At 49.1% G+C, this 18,058-nt stretch overlaps 1 protein-coding gene across 2 annotated transcripts in view; it reads left to right on the top strand.

Moving 5' to 3' along the window:
* Window positions 1-4,231: 4,231 nt before the first annotated feature.
* The window catches only part of LOC140409570 (phosducin-like protein 2), a 47,060-nt gene continuing 33,233 nt past the window's right edge, over window positions 4,232-18,058 (top strand). The window contains exons 1-4 of one of the 2 annotated variants that reach the window (XM_072497941.1): window positions 4,232-4,323; window positions 4,477-4,503; window positions 6,920-7,040; window positions 17,637-17,727. In XM_072497941.1, coding sequence (XP_072354042.1) covers window positions 4,498-4,503; window positions 6,920-7,040; window positions 17,637-17,727 — 218 coding nt within the window. In that variant the 5' untranslated portion in view covers window positions 4,232-4,323; window positions 4,477-4,497. The other variant, XM_072497942.1, reaches the window with a different exon arrangement.

The following is an 18,058-nucleotide window of genomic DNA, read 5'->3' as shown; positions in this document are numbered from 1 at the left end:
CATGCGCAGTCGCTTCCTACGTGCTACATACCGAGCGTCAGGATGTCAGAGGCCCCAGACCGCACCAATTTAAAGGGGAAACGTCCCAAATCCAATTTAAAAGGGAAACGTCCCAAATCAAAAAAACAAAAATCTGTTAAAGCTGTAAAACAACCTTCCCTCACCTGGAATGACAGCACATTGCCGCAAATTGACCCAGGAGATGAATTTGACCTCCGAAGAACCCTCCGACAAGCAGTTACCTACGCACAAGCCGATGATTCCGACCTCGAATACTTCGATGACGATCTTTACAGTGTTTCCGGACCTCGCGAGCCCAATGATAGCTCCGTGGTCCTATACGACTATGACTCGGACGAACCTTTCGTGTTGCACATTGGCGGCCCCCACATTGAATCCGACGCAGATGCGGATTCATTTTTCGGATTTGAGGATCTTCAATCCAGCAGATATGACGTCCCAACTTATCAGTACCGGATGATGCTGCAGCCTGACATTAACAGACAGGGAGCGCTGCAAGCACACGGAGAGCGCCCTGCTGCCACACAGAGCGTGGTCCACGTCCCGCTCAACGTTCCCGACTCTATGAAAGAAGACATGCAAGACTCCAGAGCGCAGTCCTCGCATGAACCAGAAGTGACTCCAGTGTCACAAGCCTCCACAGCAAGCTCGTGGACAGACTCCACAATTGCAGAAACGCAAGACTCCAGAGCGCAGTCCTTGCACGAACAAGAAGTGACTCCAGTGTCGCAAGCCTCCACAGAGAGCTCGTGGACAGCCTCCACGATAGAAGCAACGCAAGACTCCAGAGCGCAGTCCTTGCATGAACAAGAAGTGACTCCAGAGTCACAAGCCTCCACAGGGAGCTCGTGGACAGCCTCCATGATAGAAGCAATGCAAGACTCCAGAGCGCAGTCCTTGCACGAACAAGAAGTGACTCCAGTGTCACAAGCCTCCATAGAGAGCTCGTGGACAGCCTCCACGATAGAAGCAACGCAAGACTCCAATGTGCGGTCCTTGCAGGAACAAGACCATGAGGGTCTAGCAACCTCTCCTGACCAACCAGCGGCAGACGATGCAAGTCTGCCATGCTCACGTGAACAGCAAGAAGGCTATAACAGCCTACCATGCTCCACTAGACAGCAGCATGACCATGACGGTCTCTCATGCTACAATGAAGGGCACAGCACTGAAGACTGTTCAAGCCCAACTGAAGACAAGCCAAAGGAATCGCCTCTTCCAAGCCCGAAGAAAAAAGGTTTATGCGCTGACCTTCAGGATCATTGTAGCCGAACAGAGATTAATAATGCTGCACGGCCACAGAAGGATGCTGAGGATTTGCTAACAAAATTAATTGAATGTTTAACTTGCAAGGAGCAGACTGAGAATTGCCAGTGTTTTAGTACGGATCGAAAAAATGGACAAGACATTGATCCTCAGGTAATGGAAATAACACAACCTGAATCATATCTACAGCAGGGACAAATGTCTCCTTTCAACACAACGCCGCAAAGTCCCAACTTCGGAGACCAGCAGTTAGTCAGTAATGACTCTTCAAACCTTGAGGGGAACATTAATTGCATTGAACCTATACACACTCCACTGATAAATGAGCAGAACATTGGAGCAAGAATCCTGAGGACACCGACATCGAGTAGCCAGATAACAAATTTAAAACCCGCAGCAGTTTCAAGTGAACCAAGTGTGCTTTCCACTAATGGTGAAGATGCAGATAAGGTCGACCCGATTATCCATTGTACCACATTAACCCCAGTGATTAAGCAGTTATGTATGGGGAGTATAATGTGGGCAATTGAGAACAGTAAAAGAGAGACTGTGACCATGCCAGTCCCAGCAAAATCAGACCCAGAGACCATGAAGGCATGTACATTAGACAAAGATACATATGAGGTACCTGAGAAGAAAAGTGAAACGGAATGTTCTTTGGAAAATAGTACAATGTCGATAGAAACATTGGATCCTATATTCGAGACCATACATATGGGAGAATTTGGGGGTAATAAACAAGGTTCTGCAATGTCTGGGGGAAGATTTTAAATTCCAAAGAAGAAAAGCCCAAATGAAGGACAACGGCAGGACAATGACAGTCCACCGACATGGTGTGCACCACCAGATGAAAACTCTGACAATTTACCCAACCCTAGTGAACAGCAAGCTGCTAATGAGGATCTATCCACGGGATGTGAGACGAGTGACGACAGCATTCCACTTCCCATGCAAAAGGTGCAAGGTGACAGACCTCGCCTAGTGCGTACCGAGGCACTCGACGATCACGGTGGGACCACTGACGACTGCGGTGGCGGCGCACCGCTTCCACCCTCGATGGCCCGAGCCTCTCCACTGGTTGGTGCATTCCTGCATGTTCCGACTCCAGAAGTGCAGCTTCAGGGAATCTCGGCTGCCTCCAGTGAACCTGTTGGGACTCCGGACGGGGAGCATCGACGGAAGGCAGACCGGACTCCAGATGGGGAGCAGCCAAGCGCCGACTCTGATTCGCGCACGCCAGACCTTGCTCCGGACGGGCGGTGTCGCGGCCTCGGTGATGGCACGCTCAGGGTGACGGCGGATGCCACGGCGACAGGGAATGGATCGCGTGGCAGTCCCACTGGGTCGGCAGTGGCGACCAGCACCGGCGGTCCAAGACGGACACACCAATTCGCGCCATCGCCAGACGTTGATGCGAGCAACAATTCTCTCTCCAAGGCGACATGCTTCGACGTTTCTCTGCGGAGTCGCCCTTCCGGCACAGCAGGTGGCCGGAACCAGCGTGCACGGTCTCGGCCAACTTCCACATCTGGCACAGTCATCGCCTTGCATGATATTAGTGATGGTGCTACTTCGATGGCAACGACCCATCGGCTACAAGATGTCGTCCACCACAAACATAAAAAGAAAAAAGACTCCACCTTGTTCCTGGCATGCAGGGCGGATGGATTGGTGCGTAGACGCAATCAGCGAGCTTTGCGCCGCCTTCCACGCTCGCAACTGAACCGTACGCACACGCTGGATCCTCCACTGGTTCCCAAGGATGACTTCGTGGAGATGCCACGGATCATGCCCCTTCCATCGCCACCAGAACCAAACCACAGCCAAGGCAACACTAACAAAGATGTTGAATGTTATATTTGCACGAATGAAAAACCAAGCACTGCACGAAGTACAACAAATGGAAAAGTAGAGACTTCGGCAACAGCATCACCTCCAACAGTCCAAGGTGAACCAGTGTGAACCCAAATCTCCACAGCTGAACCGGCTTGAGGACCAGCCTATTCTTGAGGCGGTCACCCATTAGACTGGACTTATAACGCTGTTCATATGTTCAAAAAGTCAAACACTACTGTATTATAACCTGTTGTTGTTTATCGTTCCAGATATCGTCTGACCGGACCACTGTTCAAGTTTTTTTTTCTCGCATTCATGTTTTGTTATGGTACAACCTTGTTAGTGTGACGCACCCGACATCGCCCCATGTAAATAGTTACGTCATATACACACGCTGTACACAACACACGCACACACTCTTAGATGCACTCACGACACGATTATATTTATAACCACGTAGGCACATATCTTTGTAAAAAGGGGGAATGTCATGATATTCAAACACACACATCATGATAGACACACCAACAGACAAATCAGAACACACACCACCACAACCAATCACAGAAAGATATAAAAGCACAAATACGACACCTGGTGATCAGTATTAGCTGGAGAGGAGGACGAGGACAGACCTGCTACACGAAACACTCAGGGAGACAGCACGTGCAGAGTATCCAGAACGAACTGTATTATAAGAGTTAAAATAAAATAGAGTTGTACCACATACAACTGTGTTGGCTCATCTGTGCACCAGAGCACCCAACACCACAGTATACTTGAAAACATGTAAGCTCGGACTGGGAGTGCATGTCTATGGAGAAAGAACATGGGAGTAAGACTAGTTGGTTGATTCCTTCAAAGAGGCACAGACACACAAAGAAGAATGATTTTCTTCTGTGCTGTAAGATTCTATGGTTTTAAAAGATGGCATTGGCTGTTAGCTTGGTTATTTCTGTCAGATAATTATTCACCAAAGGGATTGTTTTGTAACAATAGTTGTAACAATCACCACAATATATTGTGACATCGCTGCAGAAGTATAAATTCAAACCAAGACTGCTGCAATTGCAGAAACCCAAGTCTGGAATGTACCATTGTGATGTGTCTTATTTATTTACAGTTATTAGACAGTTACTTGATACCTTTAACTTCTAATGAAAAGGTTTCAGTGGCTCCGCTAAACTCCAATTCTCTCAAGTACTATTGTTTTCCATTGCTTTCTGTATTTTTGAAATGAATTGTATTTTGTTTAAAGAGTGTTTCTGCATCTAGCTAAACTTGTTTTGACAGATTTTCTTAAGTTTCCCCCCTGGTTCTTTAATAATCCTCTACTGTGGATGAATATTTCAGGAGAAAGAAAGGAAAAGCACCATGCAGGTAACAAAACTAATTGAATTTTCGGAAAATCGAAGTCAGGTGCACTGCAATAGAATATTATCCTTTCCTCCAACCTGGGTTTGAATGTAGACCCCTTTTTGCATGCATTCTAATTGAAATGATTTTGGATCATCAGAAGTCAGATTGTCTCATTGGATTGGCACTGAAATGAGAAATGCTTTGTGGATGGTGTTAGAAGCTGGATTGTTGCAAAGGTTCAGTGGTGTGTTTCCCAAATGAAAAATATTATTTTAATGTCAAAATTGGGCAGGTGGGCAGTTACACTTTCTTGTGGGTCATACCTGAGGTCACACTGTCTTTCTGGGCATTCTGATTTTTAATTGCTGAGGCAGCATCCACTCAAAACCTATGGGAGTCTTCTTTAAATATGCAGATCAGGATCTGATGACAAAATCAGGGCCCAATCTCTTCATCAGCCCAAATCCTGCACATGGAAATCACTACCGCTTTTCTACCAGGTTCATGTAGCGAGGAAAAGGGTCAGGTCCAGATGGGGATAAGAAGGATTACTCTCTTCTGCACTGTAACTGTTCTGTGATAAGTGGGAAACCCCACCCTAGGAGTTCTAAACAAGACAATTCCTGTCACACCTGCATCAGGAAAAGCACCTCCACTTCCTCAGCCATCAATTAAAAAGCACCTTTTTCTCCGATTAATCCATTACCAATGGACTCCATTTTTCCTCCTTAGAGGGGTTGTCCTTAAATGGACAAAGGAAAACGCTCTTTACGTTTTCTGTAAAAGGGAATGCTCTGAAGGGATTGCTGTTGAATATGCAGGAACATTGATCTGGATTATATGCATTTGTACAATTGGAGCACACTATGGTGCACTGGGCAACTCCATAGCATTCTGCTTATTGACAACTTTCTTTTAAACTTATTATCAGTCTTAAGGAGATAAGGAGACCCTCCCACAGGACCTCTGTAATAGGGAGAAACCCCCACAGGGTCCCTGTGATAGGGAGACCCCCTTAATAAAGGGAACTCCCAGGGACCCTTTGACTAAGGGAACACCCCTCCACCCACAAACACCCTCAGGACAGAGACCCCTATATGCAACCTAGAGAGCAGTGCAGACAGAGGCATTATAGCTGTAATACTTCCCTTGCAGCTCCACGTGTCCATTCCTCGAAGGAGAACAGCTATGCCTGCGTATGATTCTCACTATCTGCAATCCATTCATGACTTTCAAGTAGTGGTTTGCGATCGACAGCTCGTAAGAAGCATCTGCAGCTTTGATCCATTTATATCCCTCAGTGACCTCAGTGGTGAAAGCCCAATGTTTGTAAACATTGCCCACATCAAAGAGATTAAGGTGCAATAAAATCACCCACTTGGGTGATTGGAATGCACTTCGTGCTTGAAATGCACTTACCTTTCTTTGCTGTGGGCAATGTTTACAAACATTGGTGTTTCACGACTTAGGCCACTGAAGCAAGAAGGGAGATGAATGGATCAAAGTGCAGGTGTTTTTTTCCTGGCTGTCAATCACAAACCACTACTCCACATCCATGAATGGATTGCAGATTGTGGATCTGTGGGAACCAGATACGGGCACTGCTGCTTTTTTTGAGGACTGGACAGGTGGAGCTGCAAGGTAAGTATTAGAGCTATAATGTCTTCCACAGTCCCTGTCTGGACTGCTCTCTAGCTTCCAGACAGGGATCTCTTTCCTGGGGGGTGGGGGTGGGGAGGGGTTCTGTGTGGTGGAGAGTTCCCTTAGTCAGGGCATCCCTGGGGGTGTCCTTTTAGTCAGGGGGTCCCGGAGTGGGGAGGGGGGAGGGTGGTCTCCCTATTACATGGGTTCCTGTGGAGAAATCTCCCAATCACAGGTCTCCCTATTACATCTATCTAGTGGACCTGGCGCCCTATGCTCCGCACACCCATGATTCTCCAGTCCCTGTGGCTGGGAATCACGTAGGCGAGTTTTACTTATGGTCTCTACAATTGTGGCCCTGGCGTGGTGGAGCTCATGGGTGTGTGGCGTATAGGGCACTGGGTCTGCTAGACAGATGCAAAATGGGTCATTACGACCCATTTGTATTTATTTCCATGCTCCCATTGGTATGCGGCATGAAACTTCCTCACGCTGCCACCGGCGGGTCGAAGCATGGCATTCGGGTCAGCGTCTCGCTCCAATCCCAATTTTGTCCTGATGCCTTATTCTCCGTCCCAACGGGGAAAGCATTCTGCCGTCCTGGGGATGGAGAATCCCACCCAGTGGTTTTCAAGCAGCAGACTCAGCAAATCTCATGATGACTGATTTCTGTTATCAAACATTATTCTTCTGTATGCGCTTTGTACAAAAATGTAAACTCATGTTTTGACAAATATTATAACTACCAATTATAAAACAAAAACAAGAACACTATAATTCTTTTTGTTCCCCATAGGATCCCAATGAAGATACCGAATGGAATGATGCCTTGCGGAGTTTTGGCATTATTCCTCCAAAAGAAACACCAAAGGATGAAGTTGAAGAAATGGTCCTGCGTTTACAGGAAGAAGCTAAAGGTAAAGGTTTAATTTTGTTTAAATGAGAGCATGAATAACAAAATGTTTTAATAATTAAGATGAGGGAAAGCTTATAGTGTGTATTTGTATGGAAATACCTGATAAAAACAGATGTTGCATTGTCCTTTTTCCTGAAACAAAATGGAATGTTAAGCAATTTCTTCTATATCCTTTTACAGAAAACTATTAGAAAAGGGAATGATGGCACACTGGGTAAATCTGTCATAGATCATAGAATCTACAGTGCAGATGAAGGCCATTCGGCCCATCGTGTCTGCACTAACCCTTGGAAAGAGCACCCTACGCCTCTGCCCTGTCCCCGTAACCGAGTAACTCCATCTAACCTTTTGGACACTAAGGGACAATTTAGCATGGCCAATTCACCTAACTGCACACTTTTGGACTGTGGGGGTAAACCGGAGCACCCGGAGGAAACCCACGCAGACATAGAGAGAAAGTGCAAAATCCACACCGAAGCCGGAATTGAACCTGGGACCCTGGAGCTGTGAGGTAGCAGTGCTCACCATTAATGTTATGAGTGCTCTGCCCAAAGGCTGATTTTTGGTCGCTGTCCCCTGTTGCTTCATCCTACATAAGAACTAGGAACAGGAGTAGGCCATCTGGCCTCTCGAGCCTGCTCCGCCATTCAATGAGATCATGGCTGATCTTTGTGGACTCAGCTCCACTCTCCGGCCCGTACACCATATCCCCGAATCCCTTTATTCTTCAGAAAGGTATCTATCTTTTTCTTAAAAACGTTTAAAGAAGGAGCCTCAACTGCTTCACTGGGCAAGGAATTCCAGAGATTCACAACCCTTTGGGTGAAGAAGTTCCTCCTAAACTCGGTCCTAAATCTACTTCCCCTTATTTTGAGGCTATGCCCCCTAGTTCTGCTTTCCCCGACCAGTGGAAACAATCTGCCCGCATCTATCCTATCTATTCCCTTCATAATTTTATATGTTTCAATAAGATGCCCCCGCATCCTTCTAAACTCCAATGAGTACAGTCCCAGTCTACTCAACCTCTCGTCATAATCTAATCCCCTCAACTCTGGGATTAACCTCGTGAATCTCCTCTGCACTCCCTCCAGTGCCAATATGTCCTTTCTCAGGTAAGGAGACCAAAACTGAACACAATACTCCAGATGTGGCCTCATCAACACCTTATACAATTGCAGCATAACCTCCCTAGTCTTGAACTCCATCCCTCTAGCAATGAAAGACAAAACTCGATTAGCCTTCTTAATCACCTGTTGCACCTGCACACCAACGTTTTGCGACTCGTGCACCAGCACACCCAGGTCCCTCTGCACAGCAGCATGTTTTAACATCTTACCGTTTAAATAATAATCCATTTTGCTGTTATTCCTCCCAAAATGGATAGCCTCACACTTGGCAACATTGAATTCCATCTGCCAGACCCTAGCCCATTCACCTAACCTATCCAAATCCTTTTGCAGACTTCCGGTATCCTCTGCACGTTTTGCTGAACTGTTTTCCCAAGTTTACCTCAACAGGATCAGGAATCGAACCTGTGCTGTTGCCATTACTTTGGATCACACACTAGTCATCTAAGTGAATCAGTCCCTGACTGGGTAAATGCATCAGGATTATTCCACAAAATTAAAGAGAGCCCTGGGTTTGCTTCTCTGCCAGGATCCCAACATCTGCCAGTCGGGATCCATTAACCCACAAGGCAGACATCACCATCCAGCTGACCCTGGCCTTTGGACATGTGCGAGTATATCATTGTCTTGTCAGAACCCCCAGTGTTAGTCAGCCTAAGGGAGGGGAGAACCAGACGGGAGGATAAAGACAAGTCTAAATGGGTGAGGGTATTGGCCAGGGCCAGTCCTGTCCTGGAGATGGGAGGGCACCGGCTCCCTGTGGTCATGAAGGTCATGTCAGCCCTAAATGTCTAAACCATGGGGTCCTTCCAGGTCTACATGGGGAACGTTTATGAAATATCACACCCATCCACCCGTAAGTGCATCCGTGAGGTGATGGATCCACTGTATTCTCGGGCTCTGGACTACATATATTTTCACCTGGACTAGGCCCGGCAAGATAAGAGGGCCATGGGCTTTGGGCACATAGCTGGTCTGCCACAGGAGCAGGGGCTGATCGACTGCAACCATGTCATTCTCCGTGCCAACAGGGAGTCCCCTTCGTAAGCTGTAAGGGATTCCGCTCCCTCAATGTCCAGCTGGTGTGTGACCACCAGATGCGCTTCATGCATTTGTGTGCCCATTTTCCAGGGAGCATGCATAACAGCTATATCCTTGGCCAGTTGCAGATCCCTGGAACCTTTAAGAGGGAACCCAGGCTGCAAGGATGGCTCATTGGAGACAAGGGATAACCCTCAGATTGTGGCTGACAACACCAGTGCGGAGGCCACAGACTGAAGGGGAGGCCAGGTACAATGAGGCAGACAGTGCAACATGATCTGTCATTGAGCAGTGCATCAGTCTGTGAAAGATGCTGTTCCACTACCTCGGCAGTTCCGGTTGGGTTCTACAACACAGCCCCAGGCGGTCTCCCACATTGTCGTGACCTTCTGTGCCCTCCACAAACTGGCTCTGTAGCGAGGCGATGAGCTTCCTGTGAACTACCTCGAGGAGGACATGAGGGAGGGCATCGAGGAAGAGCCCGCTGAGAATCCAGAGGATGGAGGCCAGGTGGGAACTGAGGATAGGGAGGATGGAGGCCAAGTGGGAGCTGAGGAGCCAGAGGATGGAGGCCAGGTGGGAGCAAGGGTGCATATGGGCAGGAGGGCTAGAGACGCTTCATCACCTCCTGCTTCATGGAGAAGGACAACAGTATGATTTCATTCCACCCCCGCCACCCCCCCGAACATCGTAACCCCACTATGACCAGGTGATGAAGGTGGCTCAGATACCTATTATCAGGGTGCCCAGGCAGGGAAGTTCTTGAGTGCCTGCTGACGGGTCAATGCAAGAGGGTGATGACAACTCGCAGAGAGGAATGGTTTGTAATGCTCCTCAGCTGATGATCCTGGATGATCCCAGGAATGGTAGGCCTAACATACTATGAACGTCTGAGGATCCTGGGATTATATTCATTGGAGTTTAGCAGGTTGAGGGGAGATCTAATAGAAACTTATAAGATAATGAATGGCTTAGATAGGGTGGACGTGGGGAAGTTGTTTCCATTAGCAGGGGAGACTAGGACCCGGGGGCACAGCCTTAGAATAAAAGGGAGTCGCTTTAGAACAGAGATGAGGAGAAATTTCTTCAACCAGAGAGTGGTGGGTCTGTAGAATTCATTGCCACAGAGGGCGGTGGAGGCCGGGACGGTGAGTGTTTAAGACAGAAGTTGATAAATTCTTGATTTCTCGAGGAATTAAGGGCTATGGAGAGAGAGCGGGTAAATGGAGTTGAAATCAGCCATGATTGAATGGCGGAGTGGACACGATGGGCCGAATGGCCTTACTTCCACCCCTATGTCTTATGGTCAGCTACTGTTTATGTCTGACTCCTGTCTGTTGCCAGCACACTGACTCTCCGGATCATGTCTGAGAGAGTTTCTGCCCTACAATCATTTGCTCTAGAGGGGATAAGGGGCGAGTGTCTAGGGTTCACTAAATCATGCCTGAGTCCTATCACTGTGAATGAAACATTTACACTTAGAGAGCCTAACCATCTGGAAGCCATTGAGGGCCACTGAGAACAACTGTGTCCAGATGGGGGCGAAGCATCGTGTCACTGGAATGTGGGTGAAAGATTCTGAGGTGTGAACGTGGTGAGCAACAAAAAATTACAATGGCCAAACTACCTGTGCCTAACGTCACCAGTGCGCACGCTGTGCCCCGACAATTCCTTATCCTTGCGTACTCTCCCACTGCATGTGGGTGTGTTTCCAGGATGCACATTAGAGGTGAAGGTGGCCTGTGGCCTTCCATGCCCTGTTGCCTGTGATGCCCTTCATGGGCCTCCTCTGAAAGGCCAAGACCTAGAGGTACCCGGCAAACTTTCAGGTGGCATTGGTATTCTCGTGTCACCCCGTTCTGCCCGCTGTGGCTGTGTTGCATCGGTCTCAGGTAAGTGGGATTCAGGTTGATTGGTCACTCCCAGGGTCTCCTGGGTGGAGGGCCCCAGGTTGTGCTCCAGCAGATCCTCCTCCCTCCGGTTGCTTGTGGGCCCCTGGGTTACTCCATGGAACGGAGGGGCAGCTGGAGTGAGCTGCAGAAGTCTCAATGCCATCTGGTGCTGCCAGTCCTGGAGGCCCGCCATTGAATGGCCCATACAGTTGAAGCCCTTAGCCATGGTCCTCATGGACTGAGCTATGGAGTTCCTCTGTAATGAATCTGATCTCCTGCCCCATGCTTATCACTGCGGATGGCATCCTTGCAGCGTTGGCCTGGGTGTCTCGTATTGCCGGCACCATCTCCTGCTACAGAAAGCTGTCAATATTGCTGTCACAGGAATGTTGCTGACACCCTCTCCTGGTAATCTCGACTCTACCTTTGCATCTCAAGCAGTTGAGGGATGAACATGTCCAGAGGCAAGGCACCTGGCTGGGGCACAGCTGAGTCCTGGGATCCAGCAGATCTCTGATTATCCAATCCCTGCGACATTCCTGCCTCCACCTGATGTGCAATAGATGGGATGTGGCGCTCACTGGATAGTGACCCAGAAGCCTACCTGCTAAGGTCTCCACCTAGGTGTGTATCTCTGATATAGTGGATGATGTGGGTGATAGATCTGACGCTTCATCGGTGTCCTCCTCCATCATCTCCTGCAAGGTCACGTCGAGGATGGGCGGTGGGACACAGCTGGTGACTGGACCAGGCTGTTGGGGGTGTTAATCCTGCAAAGCAAGGAAGATAGTATTAGTACATGACCAGGTCAGGTGTTTGGAATACACATAACTCACTTGAGTTTGGTCATCTGGATGAAGGTTCAGTGACTGCTCACCTTGCTCTCACAGACCCACCTCACTCTCAGCACAGGCCCACTCCTTCACTTCCCCTGTGAGCTCCACGTCTCTTTCCTCGAAAGGAGTTAGGATCCTCAGCTCATGCATCCTACCGCTTATCTTCTCTCGCTCCAGCCGTGAGCAAGCTGCATCTTTTGAAACACAAATAGGGATAATGTGAGCTGGCTGCCTGGCAGATCAGATGTCGGTGCTACTTGGTATGTGTAGGCACTGAGCGTAAACAGGGAGGCATTTTTAAGAAGAGAGTGTGAAGAAGCTTGTGGGAGGTCAGGTGCTGGGTCCCTGCGAGGTGGCAACAGGGGGTCAAGGTGACATTACAGGGGGTGAGGGAAAGATGGAGTGCAGAGATGAGACCAGGACCACTTACTCTGGCAGAAGCAAGTAGGTCATTCATCTTCTTGCGGCACATTATTTAACTGAGAGGCTTGACTGTAGAAAGTTCCTGTCCAATGCTGACATCATACTCCAGCTCCATTCAGTCCAACATGATTTAATAAAAAGAAACTTGATTTGTAATAGGATGTGGAGTGTTTTTGTTTGTGGTGCTGTAGTAGCAACAGCGATTTAACCACTGCATTGTGTTCAGCGTGGATCGGGATACACCGGGTGAATAGTGGAGGAGGCCAAATCAGGATTTGCGTCAGGCACGCGTCAGTTTGTAATTCACCTGGCCTGCTCCCCATGACGAGTTCTAGATCTCACCCAAAGATGGCGAGATTGAAGTTGATTGTAATGACCTCCTGGTAATTACCTGGCTCCACAGCAAGAAATCATGGGCGGGATTCTGCCTTAACCGGCGGGGCAGGCCGTACTGGCGCCAAGGGGTGGCGTGAACCACTCTAGCATCGGGTCGGCGGAAGGTGCGGAATCCTCCGCACCTTCAGGAGCTAGGCCGGCACCGGCAGGGTTGGCACCATGCCAACAGGTGGCGAAAGGCCTCCGCCAGCCGGCGCGAGTTGGCGCATGTGCGGGTGCGCCAGCGTGTACTAGCGTCATCCCAGCGCATGCGCAGGGGGGGGTTCTTCTCTGCGCCAGCCGTGGTGGACCATTACAGCGGCCGGCGCGGGGGGAAAGAGTGCCCCCACAGCACAGGCCCGCCCGCGGATTGGTGGGCCCCGATCGTGGGCCAGGCCCCAGGGCCAGATCCCCCTGCACCCCCCCCCCCCCCCCCACTCCGAGGACTCCGCAGGCCGCCCGCAGAGCCAGGTCCCGCTGGTACGGACCTGGTGTAATCTATGCCGGCGGGACTGGCCGAAAACGGGCGGCCGCTCGGCCCATCGCGGGGCGGAGAACCGCCGGGGGGTGGGGCCAACGGCTCCCAACCGGTGCGGCGCGCTTCCCGCCCCCGCCCAAAAGAAACGGCGCTGGAGAATCCGGCAGCCGGCGGCGGGGCAGGATTCATGCCGCCCCCCGGCAATTATCCGGCCCGGCGGGGGGTCGGTGAATCCCCCCCATGTTTTTGTGTGCCTTGCAATCTCCACCTACTTCTGGGACATGTCCGTCATTGACTGGGATATGATGTCGAGACCCTGAGCCATGGTCATCACAGACTGTGCCATGCCTTGGACACCACCACTCAAGATGCGGATGTCGTGTTCCAGGTTTTCCACTGCGGTTGCCACCCTAGCTGTGGCGGCCTGGGTGACACGCATTGCCTGCAAAATGTCCTGCGTCAGAAGCCTATGGGGCTCCTCCAATTGGCTTTCCAGTCGCTAGAATGTCGCTGACACCCCCTCCTGAACGTCACGGCTCTGGCCTATCATCTGTATCAGCTGTGGGAGAACCTTGTCCAAAGGCTCACCATCTGGCTGGGACTCAATTTAGAACTGGGATCCATCTAACCTTCGGCTGCTGCCTCCCTTGAATATTCCTGCCTCCACCTGTTGTGCATCAGCAACTATGTGGTGCTCACCAGATTGTGCCCCAGAAGCCTGTCCACTAATGTCGCCCACCGAGGTGTATGTCTCTGCACTGGGTGGGGGTGATAGCTGTGACGCCTTGATGGTGGTTTCCTCGGAGCTCTCCTCCGAGATAGTCACTTGGGTCCGGGGAGGGAGAACAACTCCGGATGACCCAGCCTCATCAAATGAAGATCCTGCGAGACAATGAACATGTGGTCAGTGAGAGAGAAGGAACATTCTGTCTGATATGCACAACTCACTTGAGGCAGGTCATCTGGGTGAAGGGAAAGTAGATCCTCACATCTGTGGTGTAGGCCACCTAACTGTCAATGACTGCTCTCCTCGGACAACCCCGTGATTTCCAGGGCCCGTTCCTCACAGAGAACATGGATCTCTGGTATCCCGCCTCCCGTCTTGTCCCTTTCCCACTTATTATGGTCTTTCTTCTCCTCCAGGGACAAAGAGAGGACATTGTGAGCCCCGAATTGAGAGCTGTTACCACTGCCTCCCAGGCAACATTGCTGACCCTGCTACTGGCCCGCCGGCCCCCTTGGGGGAACAGGGAATAGTGTCGAGAAGCCTGGCCAGGTCAGCATCTCCTAAGCGAGGAGCAGGTCTGTGCTTAAAAGCAGCTCCCTCTTGTTTATGGCGAGAAGCTGATGGGCGGGTCTGGCAAATCAGATGGCAAGGGAGCCGGTAATGGCGAGAATCTCTTGGCCCATTTTTGGCACCAAGAGTTGAAGGGCGATCTCGTCAACATGGCTGTCGAGAAATACCCCGCCTAATGCACCCAGATCGACACTTTGAAATTGTCCCATTAAATCGCACCCATAGGTTCATTGCAGCAGTCTAAACAAAAAAAATCATTAAATAAATCTTAAGAATTTAGCAGCAATATTACCAGCCCACACTGCTTTGAGGACTCTCGCCTATCGGATCCATATGTCAGAAGTTTGTTTGCCTGACACTCATGATTTTCGAACTATGCATTTTTAATTTTGATGATCAAGAAATTGGGAGAACACACGCTCAAATCTTCGATGGTGCTTCTGGAGGATGAGGTTCTCAACTGGAATCATGGGGCAGGATTCTCCGAACCCCTGCCGGGTCGGAGAATCGCCAGGGGGCGGCGTGAATCCTGCCCGCGCCGGCTGCCGAACTCTCCGGCGCCGGGGATTTGGCGGGGGAGGGAATCACGCTGTGCCAGTCGGCAGCCGCTGGCAGCGGCCCCCGAGGCGATTCTCCGGCCCGTGATGGGCCGAGTGGCCGCCCGTTTTCGTCCGGTCCCGCCGGCGTAAATTACAACAGGTACTTACCGGCAGGACCTGGCTCTGCGGGCGGCCTCCGGGGTCTTCGGGGGTGCGCGGGGGAATCTGGCCCCAGGAGGTGCCCCCACGGTGCCCTGGCCCGCGATCGGAGCCGACCGATCCGCGGGCGGGCCTGTGCCTTGGGTGCACTCTATTCCTCTGCGTCAGCCGATGTAACAGTACGCGATGGCTGACGCGGAGATGAACCCCCCTGCGCATGCACTGGAATGATACTAGCACACGCTGGCGCTCCCGCGCATGTGCCAACTTGCACAGGCCGGCAGAGGCCCTTCGGCGCCGGTTGGCGTGGCGCCAAGCACTCCAGCATTGGCCTAGCCCTTGAAGGTACGGAGGATTCCGCACCTTTGGGACGGACCGACGCCGGAGTGGTTCACGCCACTCCTTCGCGCCGGAGTTGCCCACCCTGCCGGTTCGCGGAGAATCCTGCCCATGATTGGAGATGCTCCCACTCTGCCACCATAAATTCCTGTAAAGTAAACGTTGGTCCCTTGAGGTTGAGACAGCAAAATTATAATGGGAAATGCGGAAATGGCTGACACTGAACTAAGATTTTGTGTCTGCCTTCACAGTAGAAGACACAACTCACATACCAGAGATTAACCAAGTGGCTAATAAAAGTGAGGAACTTAAGGTGATTAATATCAGCAGAGGAAAGTTATCAGAGAAACTTAAGGGACCTAGGAACCGAGGAATACCTAGGATTCTGGAATAGGTATCGGGAGGGATAGTGGATGCACTGGTTGCGATTTTCCAAAATTCCCAAGATTCTAGAGTGCTCCCAGTGGATTGGTAGTTAGCATATTTAACATTGCTATTCAAGAAAGGAGAGGGAGAGAAAACTGAGCCAATTAGTCTTCCGCCAGTTATCAAGAAAATGCTGGAACCTTATTCAGAAAGTCTCAGCATTGCAATTAGAAAATCATAATCACAAAGCCAACATGGTTTATGAAAGGGAAATTGTGTTTGACAGAGTTAGAGTTTTTGAGGATGTGATTAATAGGGTGAATAGAAAGGAATTAGTAGGTGTAGTAAACTTGGATTTCCAAAACCATTCGACAAGGTGCCACATGAAAGGTTACTATGCAAGACAAGCGCCCATGGACTTGGGGATGATATATTGACATGAATAGAGGTTTGGTTAACAGACAGGAAATAGAGATCGATGGGACACTTTCAAGTGGCATGTCATAACTAGTGGAGAACTACTTGTAATCTACATTAATGACTAAGAGGAAGCAACTGAGTAATGTATTTGATTATTCTGACGATGCAAAGCTAAGTACGAATGTAAGCTTGTGTGAGGATGAGACAAAAAGAGTGCAAATAAATATGATTAAGGTTAAGTAAATAGGCAACAAGGAGGCAGGTAGAGGATGTGGGAAAGTATAAGGTTATTCACTACCGTTCTGCAAGCTAGTGATTTGAAACAAACCTGTTGGATTTTAACCTGGTGTTGTAAGACTTCTTACTATGCTAGTAAGCATAGAAAAGCAGAACGTGTTTCAAAAAATGTGAAGCTTTTAAATGCTGACGTTGAGAGAAACTTGTTATGTGCAAGGAGCACAGAAAGTTAGTCTGCAGGTACAGCACGCAATTAGGAAGGCAAATGACATGTTGGCATTTATTGCAAGGACATTGAAGTACAGGAGTAAAGAAGTCTTGTTGCAATTGTATAGAGCTTTCGTGAGACTATATCTGGAGCACTGTGCGCAGTTTGGTCTCCATATTTAAAGAAAGATATGACCTGCATTAGAGGCAGCACAGTGAAGGATCACGAGATTGGTTCCGGATGAGAGGATTGTCCTATGATGAGAAGCTGGGTAAATGTGGCCTATATTCTCTGGAGTTTAGACCAAAGGAAAGGTGATCTCATTGAAACGTACAAGATTTTGAAGAGGCTTGATAGGGGAGATGCTGAAAGGTTGTTTCCCATCACTGGGGAATCGCGAACACGGGGACACAATCTCAGGATAAACGCTCAATCATTTAGGACTGAGATAAGGAGAAACATCTTAACTTAAAGGATAATAAATCTTTGCAATTATCTAACCAAGGGTGTGCATCCTCCATTGTTGAGAGTCTTTAAGACTGAGATCGATTTTTGATCTTTCAGGGTATCAAGGGACATGGGAGTGGGCAGGATAGTGGAGTTGAGGTTGAAGTCATGATCGCGTTGTTTGGACAGCAGGCCTGAGGGGCTGTATGGTCCATTCCTGCTTCGATTTCTTAAGTTCTTAGGCTCTTTTGTAACACGTTCACATTCATAAGTTTTCGCCATATTTCCAATAAAGTTACAGTGACAGAACCAGAGAAGCTTTGAGCAAATGTCCAGGCACAGACTCAAAATAGCCAATGTACTGATGATGTCCAATGTGAAAAAAACTATATTCAAACTTTTGCATCTCACAGTTAAACCCTATGAACGGATGGACCTTGCAGGACTAAAGGAAGCAGAAGATGAGTTTGATGAGGAGGATGAACGTGCTATTGAAATGTACAGGTTAGTGCAAAGATCTCTTTAGCCACATCAATAAATATTATGATCCTGCCAGGTAAAATACATCTGTTAATTCAGAACGAAAGGATCATTTTCCAATGGCTTAATGAGTATTGTTCACCTTCAGATCAAAGAGTGGGGACCTAGTTTTATGCAGTTTTAACTTTAGAGGTATGGTAGTTGATGTGCATTGACATTTATCTACATACATATGAAAATGATATAATGGGAATTAGTTTTCAAGGAATTAAAGGATTAATATATATTGTTGGTTAAAGACGAAATTTACGCAATAGTGAGGAAAGATATTAACTCTGACAATGTGGGATCTGTA

This window comes from Scyliorhinus torazame, chromosome 3, assembly GCF_047496885.1.
Source record: "Scyliorhinus torazame isolate Kashiwa2021f chromosome 3, sScyTor2.1, whole genome shotgun sequence".
Classification (NCBI taxonomy): Eukaryota; Metazoa; Chordata; class Chondrichthyes; order Carcharhiniformes; family Scyliorhinidae; genus Scyliorhinus; species Scyliorhinus torazame.
This window is presented reverse-complemented; position numbering and strand designations above follow the sequence as displayed.